The 16,699-nt window shown below is 64.7% G+C and overlaps 2 protein-coding genes across 2 annotated transcripts in view; one reads left to right on the top strand and one right to left on the bottom strand.

Annotated features, from left to right (window-relative positions):
* The window catches only part of NOP53 (NOP53 ribosome biogenesis factor), a 4,319-nt gene extending 636 nt beyond the window's left edge, over positions 1-3,683 (top strand). The window contains exons 2-6 of the mRNA XM_065571815.1: positions 519-815; positions 1,201-1,267; positions 2,101-2,177; positions 2,569-2,625; positions 2,833-3,683. Coding sequence (XP_065427887.1) covers positions 519-815; positions 1,201-1,267; positions 2,101-2,177; positions 2,569-2,625; positions 2,833-3,666 — 1,332 coding nt within the window. The 3' untranslated portion in view covers positions 3,667-3,683. The remainder of the gene's footprint in view (positions 1-518; positions 816-1,200; positions 1,268-2,100; positions 2,178-2,568; positions 2,626-2,832) is intronic.
* Positions 3,684-6,756: 3,073 nt separating this feature from the next.
* LOC135976209 (gap junction delta-2 protein-like) lies at positions 6,757-11,968 on the bottom strand. The gene is made up of 2 exons (XM_065570936.1): positions 11,636-11,968; positions 6,757-7,874 (listed from the first exon to the last, which is right to left on the bottom strand). Exons 1-2 carry the CDS (start codon positions 11,704-11,706, stop codon positions 7,055-7,057), a joined length of 891 nt encoding a protein of 296 aa, XP_065427008.1. The 5' UTR covers positions 11,707-11,968; the 3' UTR covers positions 6,757-7,054.
* Positions 11,969-16,699: the final 4,731 nt, after the last annotated feature.

Below are 16,699 nucleotides of genomic sequence, written 5' to 3'. Positions count from 1 at the left end.
GCTCCCTGCACCGGCTCAACCCGGCTCGCCCCCCCACCGTCACACCGGGGTCCTCCTCTGGGGGGCATAAGGGAGGGGCAGTCGTTAGCAGCTGGTTCTGGGGAGATGCAGCACCGGTAAGTTGGGGGAGCCAGGACTCCTGGGTTCTGCCCCCCCCCCGCTCTGGGAGGGGGAGTGGGGTCTAGTGGGTTAGAGGAGGGGAGGCTGGAGCCAGGACTCCTGGGTTCTCTCCCTGGCTCTGGGAGGCGAGTGGGGGCTAGTGGGTTAGAGGAGGGGAGGCTGGAGCCAGGACTCCTGGGTTCTCTTCCCAGCTCTGGGATAGGAGTGGGGTCTAGTGGGTTAGAGGAGGGGAGGCTGGGAGCCAGGACTCCTGGGTTCTCTTCCCAGCTCTGGGAGGGGAGTGGGGTCCTAGTGGGTTAGAGGAGGGGAGGCTGGGAGCCAGGACTCCTGGGTTCTCTCCCTGGCTCTGGGAGGCGAGTGGGGGCTAGTGGGTTAGAGCAGCAGGGGCTGGGAGCTAGGACTCCTGGGTTCTCCCCCCGGCTCTGGGAGGGGGAGTGGGGGCTAGTGGTTGGAGCGGGGTGTGGGGACCAGGGCGGGGGCAACGCCACGCCGGATCTGACCCGCTCTGGTCCCTGCAGGAGGCCCGGCGGCTGGGCGAGAAGGCGGCGCGGTGCCGGCGGCAGGAGCTCTTCCAGCTCCGCTCCATCCGGCTGCAGGTGAAGCGGCGCGAGGGCCGAGCTGCTGCGCCGGAGGCGGGCGCGGCTGGCGAAGAGACGGGCCGAGGCCACCAAGCCCCGGCGGCTGGGGAGGCTCAAGTGAGCGGCGTGGGGGGGCCTGTCTCTCTGAGCGTGGCGGGCACATGGGCACGGCTCTCCGGTGGGGAAGGGGCGGGGATTTCCCAGGTGCTGGACCCCTGGGGACCCGGGAGAGGGGTCAGGGCAGGGTATGCAGGGGACAGCTTAAGGGGGGTGTCGTGCAGGGGTACAGCAGGGAGCTGGGGGTGCTGGGCGGGGGTATAAAGGAGCCAGGGGATATGGGAGCTGGGGGTGCTGGGCAGGGTATGAAGGGGGCCCTGGGGTGAAGCGGGTGTAGGGAGCTGGCACGTAAAGGGGGCTCCGGCAGGGGCTGTTTTCAGGGCACGCATGTTGGGGGGCTGCTCCTCTTCTAACCCTCCTCCCCCCCGGGGGGTCTCTCCGGCAGATACGAAGACCCCGACCTGGAGGTGCAGCTGAGCACGGAGCTGGCCGAGTCCCTGCGGACGCTGAAGGTGGGTGCCCGGGCCAGCGGCCATCTCCCTGGCGCCTGGGTGGCTGTTGGTATCCCCGGGGTTCGGTGTTTCGGGGGGTGGAGCAGACGCTGGTGCCCCGTGATGAGACCCATCCTTGCGCTACGAGGATTCGCAGCACTGCATGCTGGGAATGTGAAGGTCACCCGGGGTTTCCCGGGCCCTGCCCAGTGGGGAAGGACCTGGGGACTGAGGGCACCAGATGTAGCCTCCTCCTTGTCCGGTGCACACAGACAGGCCAGTGACCCAATTGGCAGTGGGCACCGTGTCCTGTGCGTCCAGTCCGGTCCCAGCCTCTGACGGGCTGGTGCCAGGTGCCCCCCAGTGGATGATTATGGGATAACCTGCCCGCAGAGGCAATTCCTGCCTGACCCCCGTGGCTGGCAGCTGGCTCCTGCCCTGAAGCATGAGAGTTTATAGCCCGTTGTTCAATGAGGGGTGCCCACGGGTGGCCCTGTGCCCCCCCTGCTCCCCCACCTCAGCCGATGGAGTGTCTGGTGGGACAGGAATTGGCTTCCTCTCTGCCCCGTGGCCCCCCGCAGTCTGGGGCAGTGGGAGAGGGGGCGGCAGCAGGGGAGGGGCTGAAGGGGGGTGGCTTAGCGCTCTAACTCTGCCAGGGGGGCCATCCGCTCCCTCGGTCTCCCCATCTGGCTGCTCTGAGGGTCACTCCCCCCACGCTGCCTCTTGAAGCTCTGTTGGGGGGGCATCCCAGCCCTGTGCCGGGCCCTGAGGCTGGGGTGAGGGGCAGCCTCCCCTTAGCCAGGCACAGACGGACGCCCCCCGGCTCTGACCGGCTTTGCCCGTCTCTCGCTCAGCCCGAGGGCAGCGTCCTGCGCGACCGCTTCAAGAGCCTGCAGAAGAGAAACCTGATCGAGCCCAGGGAACGCGCCAAGTGAGTGGGGGGCGCTGGGCACCGGGCAGCCTGGGCCTGCTCCGCGAGGGGGGAGGTTGGCAGGACACTCCTGACCCCCACGTGCCCCGGGGGGGGGGTCCCTACCCGTTGGCTGATGCCCTGGGACGGTTTGGGCAGCGTGGGCGTCTCTAGCCATGCATGGGGCATTGAGGTGCTGGACCAGCACTGGGGGGGACTGGGGGGTGGGGACGGGTTCCTCCCCCACAGGTTCCAAATCGGGCTCTGGCTTGGGGGGGGGGGGGTTAGTGGGGGGGAAAATCAGGCAGGGCCCATCCTGGGTCCCTCCCCCTCTCGGTGGGTTTGTTTGAGGGGCCTGTACCCCGTTCCTTGTGGCTGGGAACTAACCCCCCTGTCCCCGTCGCCCCCCCAGGTTCAAGAGGAAATACCGGCTGAAGTACGTGGAGAAGAGAGCCTTCCGCGAAGTCACGTGAGTGGGGTTGTGGGGGGACCCATGGGCTGGGGGCGCTGGGTGGGGGTGGAGATGGGGGCAGGGCTGCCCCTCTCTCTGGGGTTACCCCGTTCTGGGGATAAAGGCTTCGGTCTCTGGGATTTCACCAGCAGCAGAGTCCCTGAATGCCCCGTTCCTGCCCCCCCCCGGCTGCGCCCCCTAACCGCTCTCTGCTTTGCATTGCAGGTTGTAGGCCTGACCCCCTCTCGGCTCCTCGCTGCGCCCGGTTGTACCAACGATCTCATTAAAGACCTGGGCAATTCCTGTCGCTCCGGCTCCTCATTGCCTGCCCGGGCCCCTAGCACCCCCCGCGTCCCGCCTCGACCCCCCTGCTGGGCACCTGCCGAGGGCTTGTGGCGTGAGGCTGGGGTCTTGGCGTTAATATGGGGGGGGGGGAATGTGGGGCAGCGGGTCCCTCCGGGGGGCTGGGGGCCGGCTGCCCGGTTTCGGCGTGGCTGCGATCCAGGGCTGGACGGCGGCTGCCCGCTGGCACCACGGGGCTGGCATTGGCAGGGCGCCAGTGCTGTGATTAGACGCGCCTGGTTTAGCAACATCTGGCTTCTGTTCAGGACAGAGTCTCTCCCCCCCAACTGTTGTGGAGGCCGCTTGGCTCACAGCTCCCACCGCGGCAGCTGCCCGTCAGCTCCTCTCTGCCCCTCCCGAGAGCTCGTGCCGGGGGAGGGAGTGGGGGCTGGGAGCCAGGACTCCTGGGTTCTCTCCCCGCCTCTGCCGCTGAGTGGACCATTCTGGCCCAGCCCCAGAGCTGCTGGAGGAACCCAGGAGTCCTGGCTCTCAGGGAGGCCCCCAACCTGCCATACACCCCGTCTGAAAGCCCAGAGACCCCTCGGCGTCTCCCCCGGGCTCCTGCTGAGGTCGGGGGGGGGGGAGACAGACGCTGACAGATCTGGGTTCCCGGCCGGATCCTCCTTGCGCCGCGTTGCTGCCCCTCCTTCCCCTGGGCCCTGCGGAGCCGTGGGGCGTGGCCCTGCCAGGAGCTGCTTGGCGGGGGTTAGCCGCTGAACTGCTGGGAGCCTCTTGTTTGTTGCAGAAGACCCTACAATAACAAACCACTGCCTGACTCTGGGAGGGGAGTGGGGTCTAGTGGTTGAAGCAGGGAGGGGCTAGGAGCCAGGACTCCTGGGTTCTATCCCTGTCACATGTGACCACGTCCCCTCTCTCTGCCTCAGTTTCCCCCATCATGCTACCAGTCTGCTTCATGGACCCAGGGCCCTCCCCTGGCCAGGGACAGTGGCTGAAGATTTCTAGCTGTGGGGGGTCTATTGCTACCTGGGGTGACCCCGCCCCCACACTGCCCCCCTCCACCAGCGAGGGGATCTCCCTGGCCAGCTCCGCTCCCCTGCCGGCGCCCGCAGCAGCTGGCTCTGGGGGACGTGCTGACGCGGCGTCCCGGCTCCCATGCATAATTCAGGCCACCTAATGCAGTTTCGATGTCGTGGGCCACGACTTCCTTCCAGCTGCCACCGAAAATAGAAACAGCCCCAGCCTGGCCTGGCGACCCCTGTGCCCACCAAGGGGGGCCGGGCCCAGCTCCCCCGGCCAGCGCTGGGCAGGGACTCCTGGGGGACCGAGCCCCATGTACTGGGGGGGCTCTCCCCCTGGGGCCATGCTAGCCACGATGCACAGGGGCGGGGGGCTCCAGAGGGGGCAGGCTGCCTTGCCCACCCCAGCCAGCTGCAGCCTCCAGCTTCGCCCCCTCGTGCCCAGGGGCTCTAACCATTAGACCCCACTCCCCTCCCAGAGCTGGGGAGAGAACCCAGGAGTCCTGGCTCCCAGCCCCCTGCTCTAACCACTAGACCCCACTCCCCTCCCAGAGCTGGGGAGAGATACCCAGGAGTCCTGGCTCCCAGCCCCCTGCTCTAACCACTAGCCTCCCCTCCCTGAGCCAGGGAGAGAACCCAGGAGTCCTGGCTCCCAGCCCCTTCCTCGTGCCCTGCTCTGCCCACACTCTGGTGGTTATTAATAGAGGCGTGACTGGGAATGAGGTGTCACCTCGTGGGTGCTAACGAACAAGCATGAGGGGAGGGGGGATGCTCTTGCCACGGTGCCAGGTCCCTGCTCACTTGGCACGGTTGTGTTCTTCCCCCCCCACCCCCCCGCGGTGATCCCAGCACAATGGGCAATGTGGGATCCCAATGGGGGCAGGTCCTGGGACCACCTATCTGACTGGCTACACCCACTTCCGCCCCCCCTCCCCCCATCTAGGCCTGGGAGGGGGCTCTGGCCTGGTGTCCCCCCGCCTCCTGTCCTCATGGGATTGATGCCCACTGCCCTCCCTTCATCCCTCCTCCCACCCCCAGGGGTCACCATCTCCCCCCCCCAGTGGGGGCCAGGTGCTGGCCATGGGGAGGGGCTGTGGTTGGGGCGTGATGAACCCTGGCTCCGTGTACAGACCGGCCCCCGGGAGGTGAGAGCTGGGTGTAGGGGCGAGACACCCGCCGATAACAGCTGCGTTGGACCCCTCCTGGTGTTGCCCAGCGCCGAGCCGACGACACCCCAGCGGGCACAGCCACAGCGCGCACAACCTGGCGACAACACCCCACCGGGCACAACCTGATAACACTCCAGCGGGCACAGCCATGGCGCGCACAACCCGACAACAACACCCCACCGGCCACAATCCAACTAAAACACCCTGGCCGCAGCACGCACAACCCGGCGACAACAGCCCAGTGGGCACAGCTGTGGCACACACAACCCAATGACAACACCCCAGCAGGCACAGCCGTGGTGCGCGCACAACCCGACAACCACGCCCCACCGGGCACAGCCGTGACAGGCACAGCCCAACGACAACACCCCAGCAGGCACAGCCGCGGCACACACAACCCAACGACGACACCCCAGTGGGCACAACCCGACGACAACACCCCAGCGGGCACAGCCGTGACAGGCACAGCCCAACGACAACACCCCAGCGGGCACAACCATGGCACATACAAACAACCTAGGACGACATTCCAGGAGGCCCATGGCTAAGCGTGGGGCTGTCACCGGGCGGCTGGGGGTCAGTGCTGGCTCACATGGGGTTGTTCCCCTTTGTGATTTCTGCCCCAGGAGCAGCAGGGGCCCCCATCCGGCTGAACGGCGGGGTGGTGGGGGAGGGGGTTTGTTTTGTTCAACAACCCAGAGCTTCAGGGCAGCGAGGGGCTTAAGAGGTGAAAGTGCCATGGGGGGGGAGGGATCAGCTTAGGGGGAGGCAGCAGAGAGGATTACTAAAGGGAGGGCACGGGGGGGGGGGGGGGGGCCTGGGAGCCAGGACACCTGGGTTCTGTCCCCAGCTCTGGAGACGGAGGGTCTCTCAGGGTTGAGGGGTGGGCTGGGGACTAGGACGCCTGGGTTCTATCCCTGGCCCTGCTGGGTGATCCTGGCCATGTCTTGCCCCCTCTCTGTGGCTCAGTTTCCCTCGCTGTAAATGGGGATGATATTAACGGGGGGGGGGCGCCGCCCTTGCGGTGCCTTGAGATCGGTGCTGGCCAAGGGCCGGACCATTATCTACAGGGGCTGGTCCCCGTCCCCCCCCCCATAAATGCAAAGTGCCCAGGGCTCGGGAGGGGGGATGTGGCCAGATGGTCCCAGCCCAGAGCAGCTTAAGGGCAGCAAATCCCGGCGGGGGGGCCATGACTTGCGACGCTGCCCCGCGGGCAGGTTCCTGGGACTGGCAGTGGGTGCTGAGCCAGACCCAGCCCCTGGCACCTCCCCCAGCCAGGCAGGGCCGAGGGGTTGTTTTGGGGGGGGCTGGGATTTCCCCCTTGGCAGTCCCATCTCCCAGCCACAAGCCCCTCGTCTCTAGTGGGAGGGGGGGTGCTGGCAGCAGGGAGCTGTCCACCCTGGGGCATTTCACCCCGTTTCTCTGTCTGCCCCACTCCCTGGGGTCGCCCGGCCTCGCCCACATGAGACAGGCTGGGCTGGACTGCCAGGGGAGAGCCCCCCCTCCCCCCCCAGCTCCATCCAGCACCCAGCTTATTTCTTAATTATTAAAAATTGCATCTGGTCATCGATTCTTTTTATTGTCAGCCCAAGGGCTGAGAAAAGCAGGGAGCCATGATCTGCCCCCTCCCTGCAGAAACACCCCCTGGCCCCCCCGCAAATATTCCCCACCCCTGGCTGATCCCAGGGCTGGAAAAGGCTGATGGGGGGGGGAGTTCCAGGAACCCACCCCCCTGCTTGCACCATGGTGGAAGACTCCAAGAAACAATAAATATTTTTTTTTAAGTGAGTTGGAGCCGGGAGCCCCCCCACACCCCAGCTGGATCTTGGGGGGGGGGTCATGTCTCCCGTTCAGCCCTTGGAGCAAACCTGCTGAGCCCCCCCTGGTCGGGAGGGGTGGCTCGAGAAGCACCCACTGGCGTTTGCATTGTAAAGCGGGAGGCCCCGGCCGCCCCCGGGCTCAAACGTAGGCGGACTCGCTGGACTGGGTCCGGCCCAGCGGCGGCACCTGGGCCAGGGCCGAGAGGTCCTTCTTGCGCACCTCGCAGACGGATTTGCGCCGCGCCTGCACGCCCCGGATGGCCGTCTTGATCTTGCGCCAGCCCAGGTGGTTGAGCTCGGCCAGGTTGAGCAGGACGCAGATCCCGCTGACCGCGAACATGAAGACCAGGAAGACGGTCTTCTCGGTGGGCCGGGAGACGTAGCACTCCACCTCCTTGACGCAGGGGTAGCGGTCGCACTCGAAGATGGCCGGCACGTTGAAGCCGTACAGGAAATACTGGCCCGCCAGGAAGCCGATCTCCAGCGCGTTGCGGAAGACCACCTGGATGATGTAGAAGCGGGAGATGCCCTCCTGCCGCTTCACCTTGGCGCTCTTGGGCGGGCGCCGGGGGGTGCTGGGCAGCTCCTTGACCTCCAGGCAGTCGGGTTCCTCCTTGGCCGAGCCCTCGGAGTTGTGCACCAGGATCCCGTTGACGCTCCGCGCCTTCCGGGCGTCCTTCTCCAGCAGCGGGTAGAGGAAGGAGTAGCGCCGGTCCCGCTGCTTGGCCGACTGGTGGACGGAGTAGGTGATGAAACAGAGGCTGGGCGTGCAGACCAGGATGATCTGGAAGACCCAGTAGCGGATGTGGGAGATGGGGAAGGCCTTGTCGTAGCAGGCCTGGTTGCAGCCCGGCTGCAGGGTGTTGCACATGAACATGGTCTGCTCGTCCTCGTACACCGTCTCGCCCACAATGGCCACGATCAGGATCCGGAAGATGACGACCACCGTCAGCAGGATCCTGTGGGGGGGAGGAGAGGGGAGGGACCCAGCTGGGCGCGGCGAGGGGAGCAGGCCCCGCTCTGCTGGGAGCCCGGGTGGCGGGGAGCTTGGGGCAGGCAGGACGCCTGGGTTCTCTCCCCAGTGCTGGGAGGGGAGTGGGGTCTGATGGTTAGAGTGGGGGAGGCTGGGAGGCAGGACGCCTGGGTTCTCTCCTCAGCTCTGGGAGGGTGTTTGATGCATTTGATCTTTTGCCCAGCTGCCGGAGCGGGGAGAAGGGCTAGTACCTCTCGTTCCCTGATTCTCGGTGGCAAATGCATCTGCTGCCCCCTTCCCTGGGGCCTTTCACTCCCAACCCTGCACCCCTAAAATGCAGCTACCTCTGGGGCGGAGCGCCTCAGCTACCACACAGGAAGGTTCACTCCATCGGGAAAAGACAGCCCACCCCATGGGGGGATTTGAACCGGTGGAGTCAGAGCCACCCCATGCCCACCAGCGGGTGGGGGGGGGAGGGGAGGTGCAGCGCACGCAAACCCCACAGGGCTGAAACCAGCATCCTCCTGGCCTTAAGAGACCGGCCTCCCCCCTGGGCCAGGCGCCGCCCAGACCCCGGCCGAGATCAAAGCCCATCACAGCGGACGCTGCCCAGACCCCAGCCGAGATCAGGGCCCCGTCGCACCGGCTGCCACCCGGACTCCAGCCAAGATCGGGGCCCCATCATGCCGGGCATCGCAGACCCAGCAGGAGACAGTCCCTGCCCCAAACTGCTCACTGTCTGAGCAAAGGGCAGATCATTCTCCGTTACAGCTGGGGAAACTGAGGCCCAGAGAGATGCAGGGACGTGCCCAGGGAATCAGGGCAGAGCAGGGATTAGAGCCCAGAGTCCCAGGGCGTTAACCCTGCGGCCGTGCCCTTCTGTGCCACTGACATGCTGCTTGGGCAGCCAGGAGAGCTGGTCCACCACATCCCCACCACCCCGGCTGCCTGGAATGCGAGCCTCATGCCTGTCAGGGACTCGATCCTCGCAGCCTCTGCTAGACCCGTACAGACAGGGAAACTGAGTCAGGGATTTGCACAAGGCTACCCAGGAACGTCGTCACAGAGCTGGGGAGAGAACCCAGGAGTCCTGGCTCCCAGCCCCCTGCTCTAACCACTAGACCCCACTCCCCTCCCCGAGCTGGGGAGAGAACCCAGGAGTCCTGGCTCCCAGCCCCCTCTGCTCTAACCACTAAACCCCACTCCCCTCCCCGAGCTGGGGAGAGAACCCAGGAGTCCTGGCTCCCAGCCCCCCCTGTTCTAACCACTAGACCCCTCCCCCACAATACATTGCACCCAGGGAACCTTTAGTGGAAGCTGATCAGTCAGATGACGGGCACAGCCTCACATGTGGCCCCCTCCCTCCCTGGAACGAAAGGCCCCGGGGCCTGCACCAGCCCAGTGCCCTCCCTGTCCCCAGCGGTTCTGGGCGACGGGCCCCCCCCGGGCCCCTGCCAGATGCCATGCGCTGGGTTCTGCCCTGACTCAGGCTGGGGCCACCTGCAGCTCCCCACTCCCATCGGCCCCGCACCTGCCCCCATGGCCTGGCCCTGGGCCCAGGGGAGAGGAACTGAGCACAGCGTTACGGGACAGCTGGGCAGCGCCTGGTGCTGGGGTGGAGCGTGGGAGGCCTGGCTTCGCTTCCCTTCCCAGCGCGGCCACAGACCCACTGAGTCACCTCAGGTGGCTCGCACAAGCTCCGTGCCGCAGCTGTAAAATGGGTATAACAATCGCTCCTCGGTCTACCTGGGCGGGGAGCACTATGGGGCAGGGGGATGGGGTGTACGCCCCACACCGGCGCAGGGAGACACGAGGCGCAGCTGGACAGGAGCTGGCAGCCGAAGCAGGCCGCAGGGAAGGCCCGGGCTCCCCTGCCAGCCGCTGGCGGAGTGGCACAGGTGGTGCCGCAAGGGGCAGGCTGCGGGACTCTGATACCCCCCCAGGAAGGGGAACCCTGGAGACAGCCGGCCAGAGGCCTGAGTCACCACAAGGAGGCTGCAGCTCCTGGAGCCAGGGGGCTGCGGGGCGGGATGGTCCCACCGCAGGGCTGCCTGATCAGAGCTAATCCCCAGAGCGGGCAGGAGGCAGCGTCACCCGCGGCGAGTGGACCCCGTGACAGGCAGGGACTGTCTCGGCCGGGGGTCTTTGTGGTGCGCCAGGGGCCCCCCCGGTCTCGGCCGGGGGTCTTTGTGGTGCGCCGGGGGCCCCCCTGGTCTCGGCCGGGGGTCTTTGTGGTGCGCCAGGGGCCCCCCTGGTCTCGGCCGGGGGTCTTTGTGGTGCGCCAGGGGCCCCCCCGGTCTCGGCCGGGGGTCGGTAGATGCTCCTACAATGCCCACCCAGACTGCCCCTAAGCTGGGCTGACGGGTCTGTTGCAGCACATGCCAGGAGACCCCCGGGCTGCTCAGCCCCGCTCTGATCTGGCGGGCGCTTGTCCTGTCCTGAGGCCAAACCCGCCCGCCCGGCCGTGAGCATGAGGTGGGAACCGTAGGCTGGGGAGGGCGGCTGGGGTACGGGCCCTCGAGGCCCCACCCCACTGAGTCCTGCTCGGGAACCCCTCCACATCCGAACCCTCCTGCTCACCATGGCCCCGATCCGTCCGAGGGGCCTTAAAACCCTGTATGGGCCCAGCCCGGGTCCACAGCCTGCCAACCCGGTCCCGTGGCCCGGCCCCAGCCCCTCCGGGGTGACCGGAACAGGCAGCATGATGGTGACACGGGGGGCAGCCCCTGCTGGGGAACGACCCCCGCTGATGTGAGACAGGTGCCCCCAGGAATCTCACAGCCTGGAGTCAGCGTCCCCCCGTCCGTCCATCCTCCCCTTTCCCTCTCTCTCCTCCCGCCCTGAGCGCCCAGCTCCGCCCGCCCCCTCTGCCCCCCAGTGCAGCCTCCTCCCAGCCCCGCCACCTTGGTGGCTTTGTGCCAGGGCAGGAGCAGGGGGTTGCTCCCCCCTCCCGGGCAGCAGGGCCCCCCCGTGCCCTGTTGTCCCTGGCTGACCTCTGGGGTCAGGCTGCCGCGCTGCCCCCGGGGCCTGCGGTCCTCCCCAGCGGTGTCGGCCTGAGCCCTGCGCGGGAGGGGCCAGCGAGAGCGAGCAGCGGGCCGGCTCCCCCTGCACTGAGCCGCAGCCCCGCGGGGAGGGCGGCTACCGGCTGCCACCCGGCAGAGGGGTTGCCGGGTCGGACCCCTGGCGCCCACCCCACATCCCCCCCCACACACACACACTGCACGGCTTGTTCTACACACCTAGAGCACCTCCCCCGGCCCGGATCCCCCACGCGCTGTCTGCCAACCCCCCATCCCATGGGTCCGAACCCGCCTTCTACAGAGGGGGAAACTGAGGTAGCATGAGGGGATGGGACTTGCTAAAGATCACTGGGGAAGGCAGTATCTAGAATAGAACCTGGGTTCTGCCTCCAGCCCCCCTGCTCTGACCCATCAGACCCCACTCCCCTCCGAGAGCAGGGGAGAGAACCCAGGAGTCCTGGCTCCCAGCCCCCCTGCTCTGACCCACCAGACCCCACTCCCCTCCCAGAGCTGGGGAGAGAACCCAGGAGTCCTGGCTCCCAGCCCCCCGAGCTGGAGGGGGCAAGGGACCAGCCCCCCGAGCTGGGGGGGACAAAGGGCCAGCGCCCCCCCGAGCTGGAGGGGGCAAGGGGCCAGCGCCCCCCCGAGCTGGAGGGGGCAAGGGACCAGCCCCCCCCCGAGCTGGAGGGGGCCAGTGCCAGCCCCCCGGACCCCCCGCGCCGCGCACCTGCCGATCATAGTCGAGTGCTGCTGCACCGCGGCCTCCAGCAACCTTTCCAGGATCGTCCACTCGCCCATCGCGGCGGGGCGCCGGGGGCTGCCCGCATCCAGCAGCGGGGGGGACCCCGGGCCGCTCCCCGGCCCCGTCAGCTGCGGGGACCCCGGCGTCCGGGCCCCCGCCGGGCAGCCCGGGCCATGGGAGCGGGGCTGGGGCGAGCCCGGCGCCCGCTGCGCGCTGCCACCTGCGCCGCTTTCAAGGACGCCGGGCGGGAGGCGGCGGGATTAGCGCCCGGGCCCCCCCGCCCCGGAGCGGGATGAGCGGGAGCCCCGGCGGGGGGGCGGGCGCAGCGGCGGAGGAAAGTTTATGGGGGGGCAGCGACATGTCAGTGTGCCGAGGTACACACACACAGACACACACATCGCAACAATGCACACACACACACACACACACACATTGCAACAATGCACAGATACACCCATAACACACATTGCAACAATGCACACACACACATATTGCAACACTGCAACAATGCACAGATACATAACACACATTGCAACAATGCACACACAGACACACACACTGCAACAATGCACAGATACACCATAACACACATTGCAACAATGCACACACACACATATTGCAACAATACATACACAAACACATGGCAACAATGCACAGATACACCCATAACACACATTGCAACAATGCACACACACATATTGCAACAATACATACACACATACTGCAACAATGCACAGGTACACCCATAACACACATTGCAAGAGCACGCTCACATTGCAACAATGCATGCACACACACACTGCAACAATGCATACAGATACACCCATAACACACATTGCAACAATGTACAGATACATAAACCCATAGCACACATTGCAACAGCTCACACACATTGCAACAATTTACAAACGCACACACATTACAGCATACACACATTGCAACAACACACACACATTGCAACAACAGGCATGCACACACATTGTAACAATGTACACACACTGGAACAGCGTGCACACACACATCGCAACAACACACATTGTAACAATGTGCGCGCACACATATTGCAACAATGCGTGTGCACATACACTGCAACAATGCACACACATTGCAACAACACACACACACATTGCAATAATGCACATATACACTCATATTGCAACACACATTGTAATAATACACTCACACAAATATTCACACATCACAACACACACGAATACACAGCCCAACCATGTGCACACACATGTACACACTCACAAATTGCAGCACTAAACACATGCCACAACAATGCACACACACAAATCACAGTGCAACAATATACACATCACGATGCACCCACACCCAGCTGTGAAGAACTTTCCAGCATCAGATGAGGAGCCTGGTGAGGGCATGCTGTGGGTTTTTTCCTATACACACACATTGCCGTGTTGCAGTGTTTCCACAAACAGCCACGAACGGGAATGCGTGGCAGGTTTGTGTATTGGTGTGTGGAAGTGTCTCTGCTGTCACACGCACAGGTGTATTGCAGTATTTCCGTGCGTCTCACACACACACACACCGATGTGCTACAGTGTTTCACACATACTCTGCTGGGTTGTAATAGCCACACACAGGCTGGGTGTGGTACAGGATTCCTGTATACACACACACACACACACACGCACACTTTTCTCTAGTGCCCTAGTGCAAGGGCTGTTCTCAGTTCCCATCCCCCTTGAGGGTCAGTAGTGGGGGCTGGGGGTCAGGTCTGAGGGGCACTGGCAGAGCTGGGGGTGGGAGGCAGGGCCTGTCAGCCAGGGAGCGGCTCCCTGCCCCATGGGAAGCACGAGCCACAGGTGGCCTTTCCACCTTGCCCTTGCCACCAGCGACGGCTAATGAAGGCGACCGGCCGGCCGGGGGAGCGGCGGAGGGACCGTGATGCCCAGAACTGGTGTGTGGCGATGGCCTGGAGGATAAAGGGGGCCGAGGATGTTGGGAAGGAACCATAGAGTAAGAGCTCACAGTGTCAAGAGACGAGGGCAGGGAGGGAAACTGAGGCACGGAGCGGGCCAGTGACTCGCCCGAGAGGTCAGTGGCAGAAATAGAGCCCAGAAGTCCGGAGTCCCGGTCCGGCACTGCACCGCACAGTCTGACGGGCAGAGGTCTGTCACTCTGTGCGTCTGTCCCATGCTCATCCCACCAGGAGCCGGGATGGGGCATTCCCGTTCCAGGGGGCTGTTCATAGGACGAGTCCCCAGACTGGGGAGATGATTATTGGGGGGGGGGCAGTTATCGGGTGGGGAGAGGCAGTGGCTTCTGCTGGCGCTGTCAGAGCCCAGGCCCACGTTCCCTGCTGCGCCCCCCTCCCAGCGGGTTCTGTCCCTGGCGATCCCAGCCAGCACCCCAAGGAGCCGCCCCCAGCAGTGGGACAAGAACAGGGGCTGGCTAAGAGTGGGCAGCATTATATGCCCCCCACCCGTATAGTGAGGCCCCGGCAGCGCAGAGGAGTGGGGTTCAGGGGTGACCGCAGTGGGGGGCTGGTTTAGGTTTGGCTCTGACCTCCTGCAAGTTTTTGGGGGGCTAGATTTGGGGACCGCTGCCCACTCGCAGGGTTTGGTTTTCTTTGCAGAATCTGCTACGGCAGCTTCCCCACCCCCACCTAATGGCCACCCAGGGTATTGCAAGGGTGAGACCTGTCTCTAGCAGCTGGGAGTTGGTTAATTAAGCAGGTTCGCTAATTACCCCAGCGTGGTTGGTTATTGGACAGTGCTGGAGCTCCTGCAAACTGTCCCAGTTGGCACAGCACGGCCGTGGGCCTTGGCACGAATCTCCACCGTGCCAGACCGCCCCCCCTCTGCGTGGGGCTCAGCGTGTGGACACGGCTTCCCGCAGCCCCCCAGGTACGTGGGTGTGCACAGCCGCACACGCGGGCGAGTCTCGACCGCCCCTGCCTCGGAGGTCAGGGCTCCCGGGTTCCACGTCCACCTCTGCCATGCAACGCCGGGCAAGCCGCTTCCCTCTTCCGTGCCTCAGTTTCCCCTCCCACCCTTTGTCTGGTTAGACTGGCAGCTCTTTGGGGCAGCACCCCGTCCAATGGGGCCCTGTGCCCGGTCCGACAGGGGGCCCCGATCTCCGTTGGGCTCTGTGCAGCAGGGGAAGGCGGTAGGTGCTATTGTTATACACCTGCTAACTGTTTAACAGAGCCAGGACGCGATGCATTCTCCCTCCATGGGGAACTCTGTCCTCCGACGGCTGCTTAGCTCAGCCTCAGGTGTCTGGGCTGGAAGCAGGGACCCGGGGGGAGGTTCTCTGGCCTGGCTTGTGCAGGGGGGGTCAGGTGCCCCCGCCTAGCGAGAGCCTCCCAGTGCCACGCTCGGCTCTTAAAAGACATGGCCCTGATCACCCTCCCCACCCCGTCAGCCGCAGGGAGTCACTGGCTGGCGATGGTACAGGGCCTACGTACAGGGCCTACGTACAGACGATGGTACAGGGCCTACGCGCCCGCTCCCTGCCGTCTGCCGGTCCTGTCCTCGTGCAAAGAGCTCAGCGCCTGGGGGCTCGACGCCATGGGCCGGGAGCCCGTTCGCTAGCGGAATGGGGTTAGCCCAGCCGTAGCCTCGCTCCCGGCATCCCCGCAATTAACTAACCCCACTGCTGTTGTATTCATCAGCTCCCCACTAGCTCGGGGGCAGGTGGGGCTGGAGGAGGGGCTGGTGTCTGACTAGAGGCTCAAGACGTAACACGAGGCGCTAGGACCGGCAGTACTCTGTGTGTGTGTTGCATTGGGTGCGGCGTGTGTGTGTAACAAGCATGTGTAATGAGTATGTGTGAGGTGTGTAATGAGCATGCGGGGCGTGTAATGAGTGTGTGTGGCCATGCGGGGTGTGCAATGAGCGTGTGTTGGGTGTGGAATGAGCATGTGGAATGAGCATGTGCAGGGCGTGGAATGAGCGCATGTGGGGCGTGGAATGAGCGCGTGTGGGGCGTGGAATGAGTGTGTAGCCATGCGAGGCGTGTAATGAGCATGTGCGGGGCGTGTAGTGAGCGTGTGTGGGTGTGTAATGAGTGTGAGCAGGGTATGTGGGTCATGTAATGAGTAGGTGTGGCCATGCGGGGTGAGTTATGAGCCCGTGCGGGGTGTGTAACACCCCCAGCCACCTGGCCCATGGCTGTGTCTAACCAGGGCCCTGCTCTGCCCTGGGTGGGCAGGTGAGGGGGAGTGAAACAACGGCCAGCGAAGCGCCGTGTTGCCTGACCACGTCTCCTTGCCCCAGAGACAGCAACGGGCAGGGAAAGGGGTAGGGTGACCAGATGTCCCGATTTTATAGGGACAGTCCCGATTTTTGGGTCTTTTTCTTATATAGGTTTCTATTACCCCCCCCACACACACACACACCACCTGTCCCGATTTTTCACACTTGCTGTCTGGTCACCCTAGAAAGGGGTCACGTCCTGGGGGGACATTTGGGGATGGATTGTTAAGGGGGCAGAGCCCCCCTCTCTGCCCCAAGCACCACACTGGAAATGTGTGTTTGTGTCCCACAGATAAGAGCCTACTACTGCTGCAAGCTGGTCCCCCAGCAGAGCCCCACACTCTGGGGACAAAGGCAGTGGTGCCAGCAGAGGTGCAGGCAGGCAGCGACGGGGGTTCAGTTCCCGGCACTGCTGCGGATTGTGTGTGCGACCTTGGGCCCAGTGCGGAAAAGGAGACACCATCGCTGCTCGAATGAAGGAACGTGAGTAAACGCTCCGGGAGTGTCTGGGTGCCCAAAACGTGGCCGGCGCTCTGTGGGGTGGCTGCCTGGCTCTGAATGCAGCTCTCTGGGGATGGCCGGCACGGCAGCACGGTTTATTACAATGATCCGTTTCTCCTCCTCGAGGAGAGGAATATCCCTGTCTCCGGGGTCGATCTCCAGCGCCCCTCCTAGCACGAAAGCTGCAGCAGAGATCAGAGCTGTTTGCTTTGCTGTGATTACATGGACGCGCCAGCTGGCCTGATGGGCTGGAAATCCCACACCCGCCCAAAGGTCACGCTTGCAAGAGAGAGGCGCCTCTACCCTTGGGTCCTCTCAG

The sequence above is a fragment of the Chrysemys picta genome, chromosome 17 (genome assembly GCF_011386835.1).
Source record: "Chrysemys picta bellii isolate R12L10 chromosome 17, ASM1138683v2, whole genome shotgun sequence".
Lineage (NCBI taxonomy): Eukaryota > Metazoa > Chordata > Testudines > Emydidae > Chrysemys > Chrysemys picta.
The sequence above is the reverse complement of the archived record's forward strand: the minus strand, read 5'-3'. Positions and strand labels throughout refer to the sequence as shown.

What these genes read in the sequence shown, in the direction of transcription:
- LOC135976209 (XM_065570936.1), bottom strand. Translation starts at nt 11,706, where the DNA reads ATGGGCGAGTGGACGATCCTGGAAAGGTTGCTGGAGGCCGCGGTGCAG. An exon ending in CACTCGACTATGATCGGCAG is followed by an intron (nt 7,875 to 11,635) that starts GTGCGCGGCGCG and finishes TCCCCCCCACAG; the next exon opens with GATCCTGCTGACGGTGGTCG.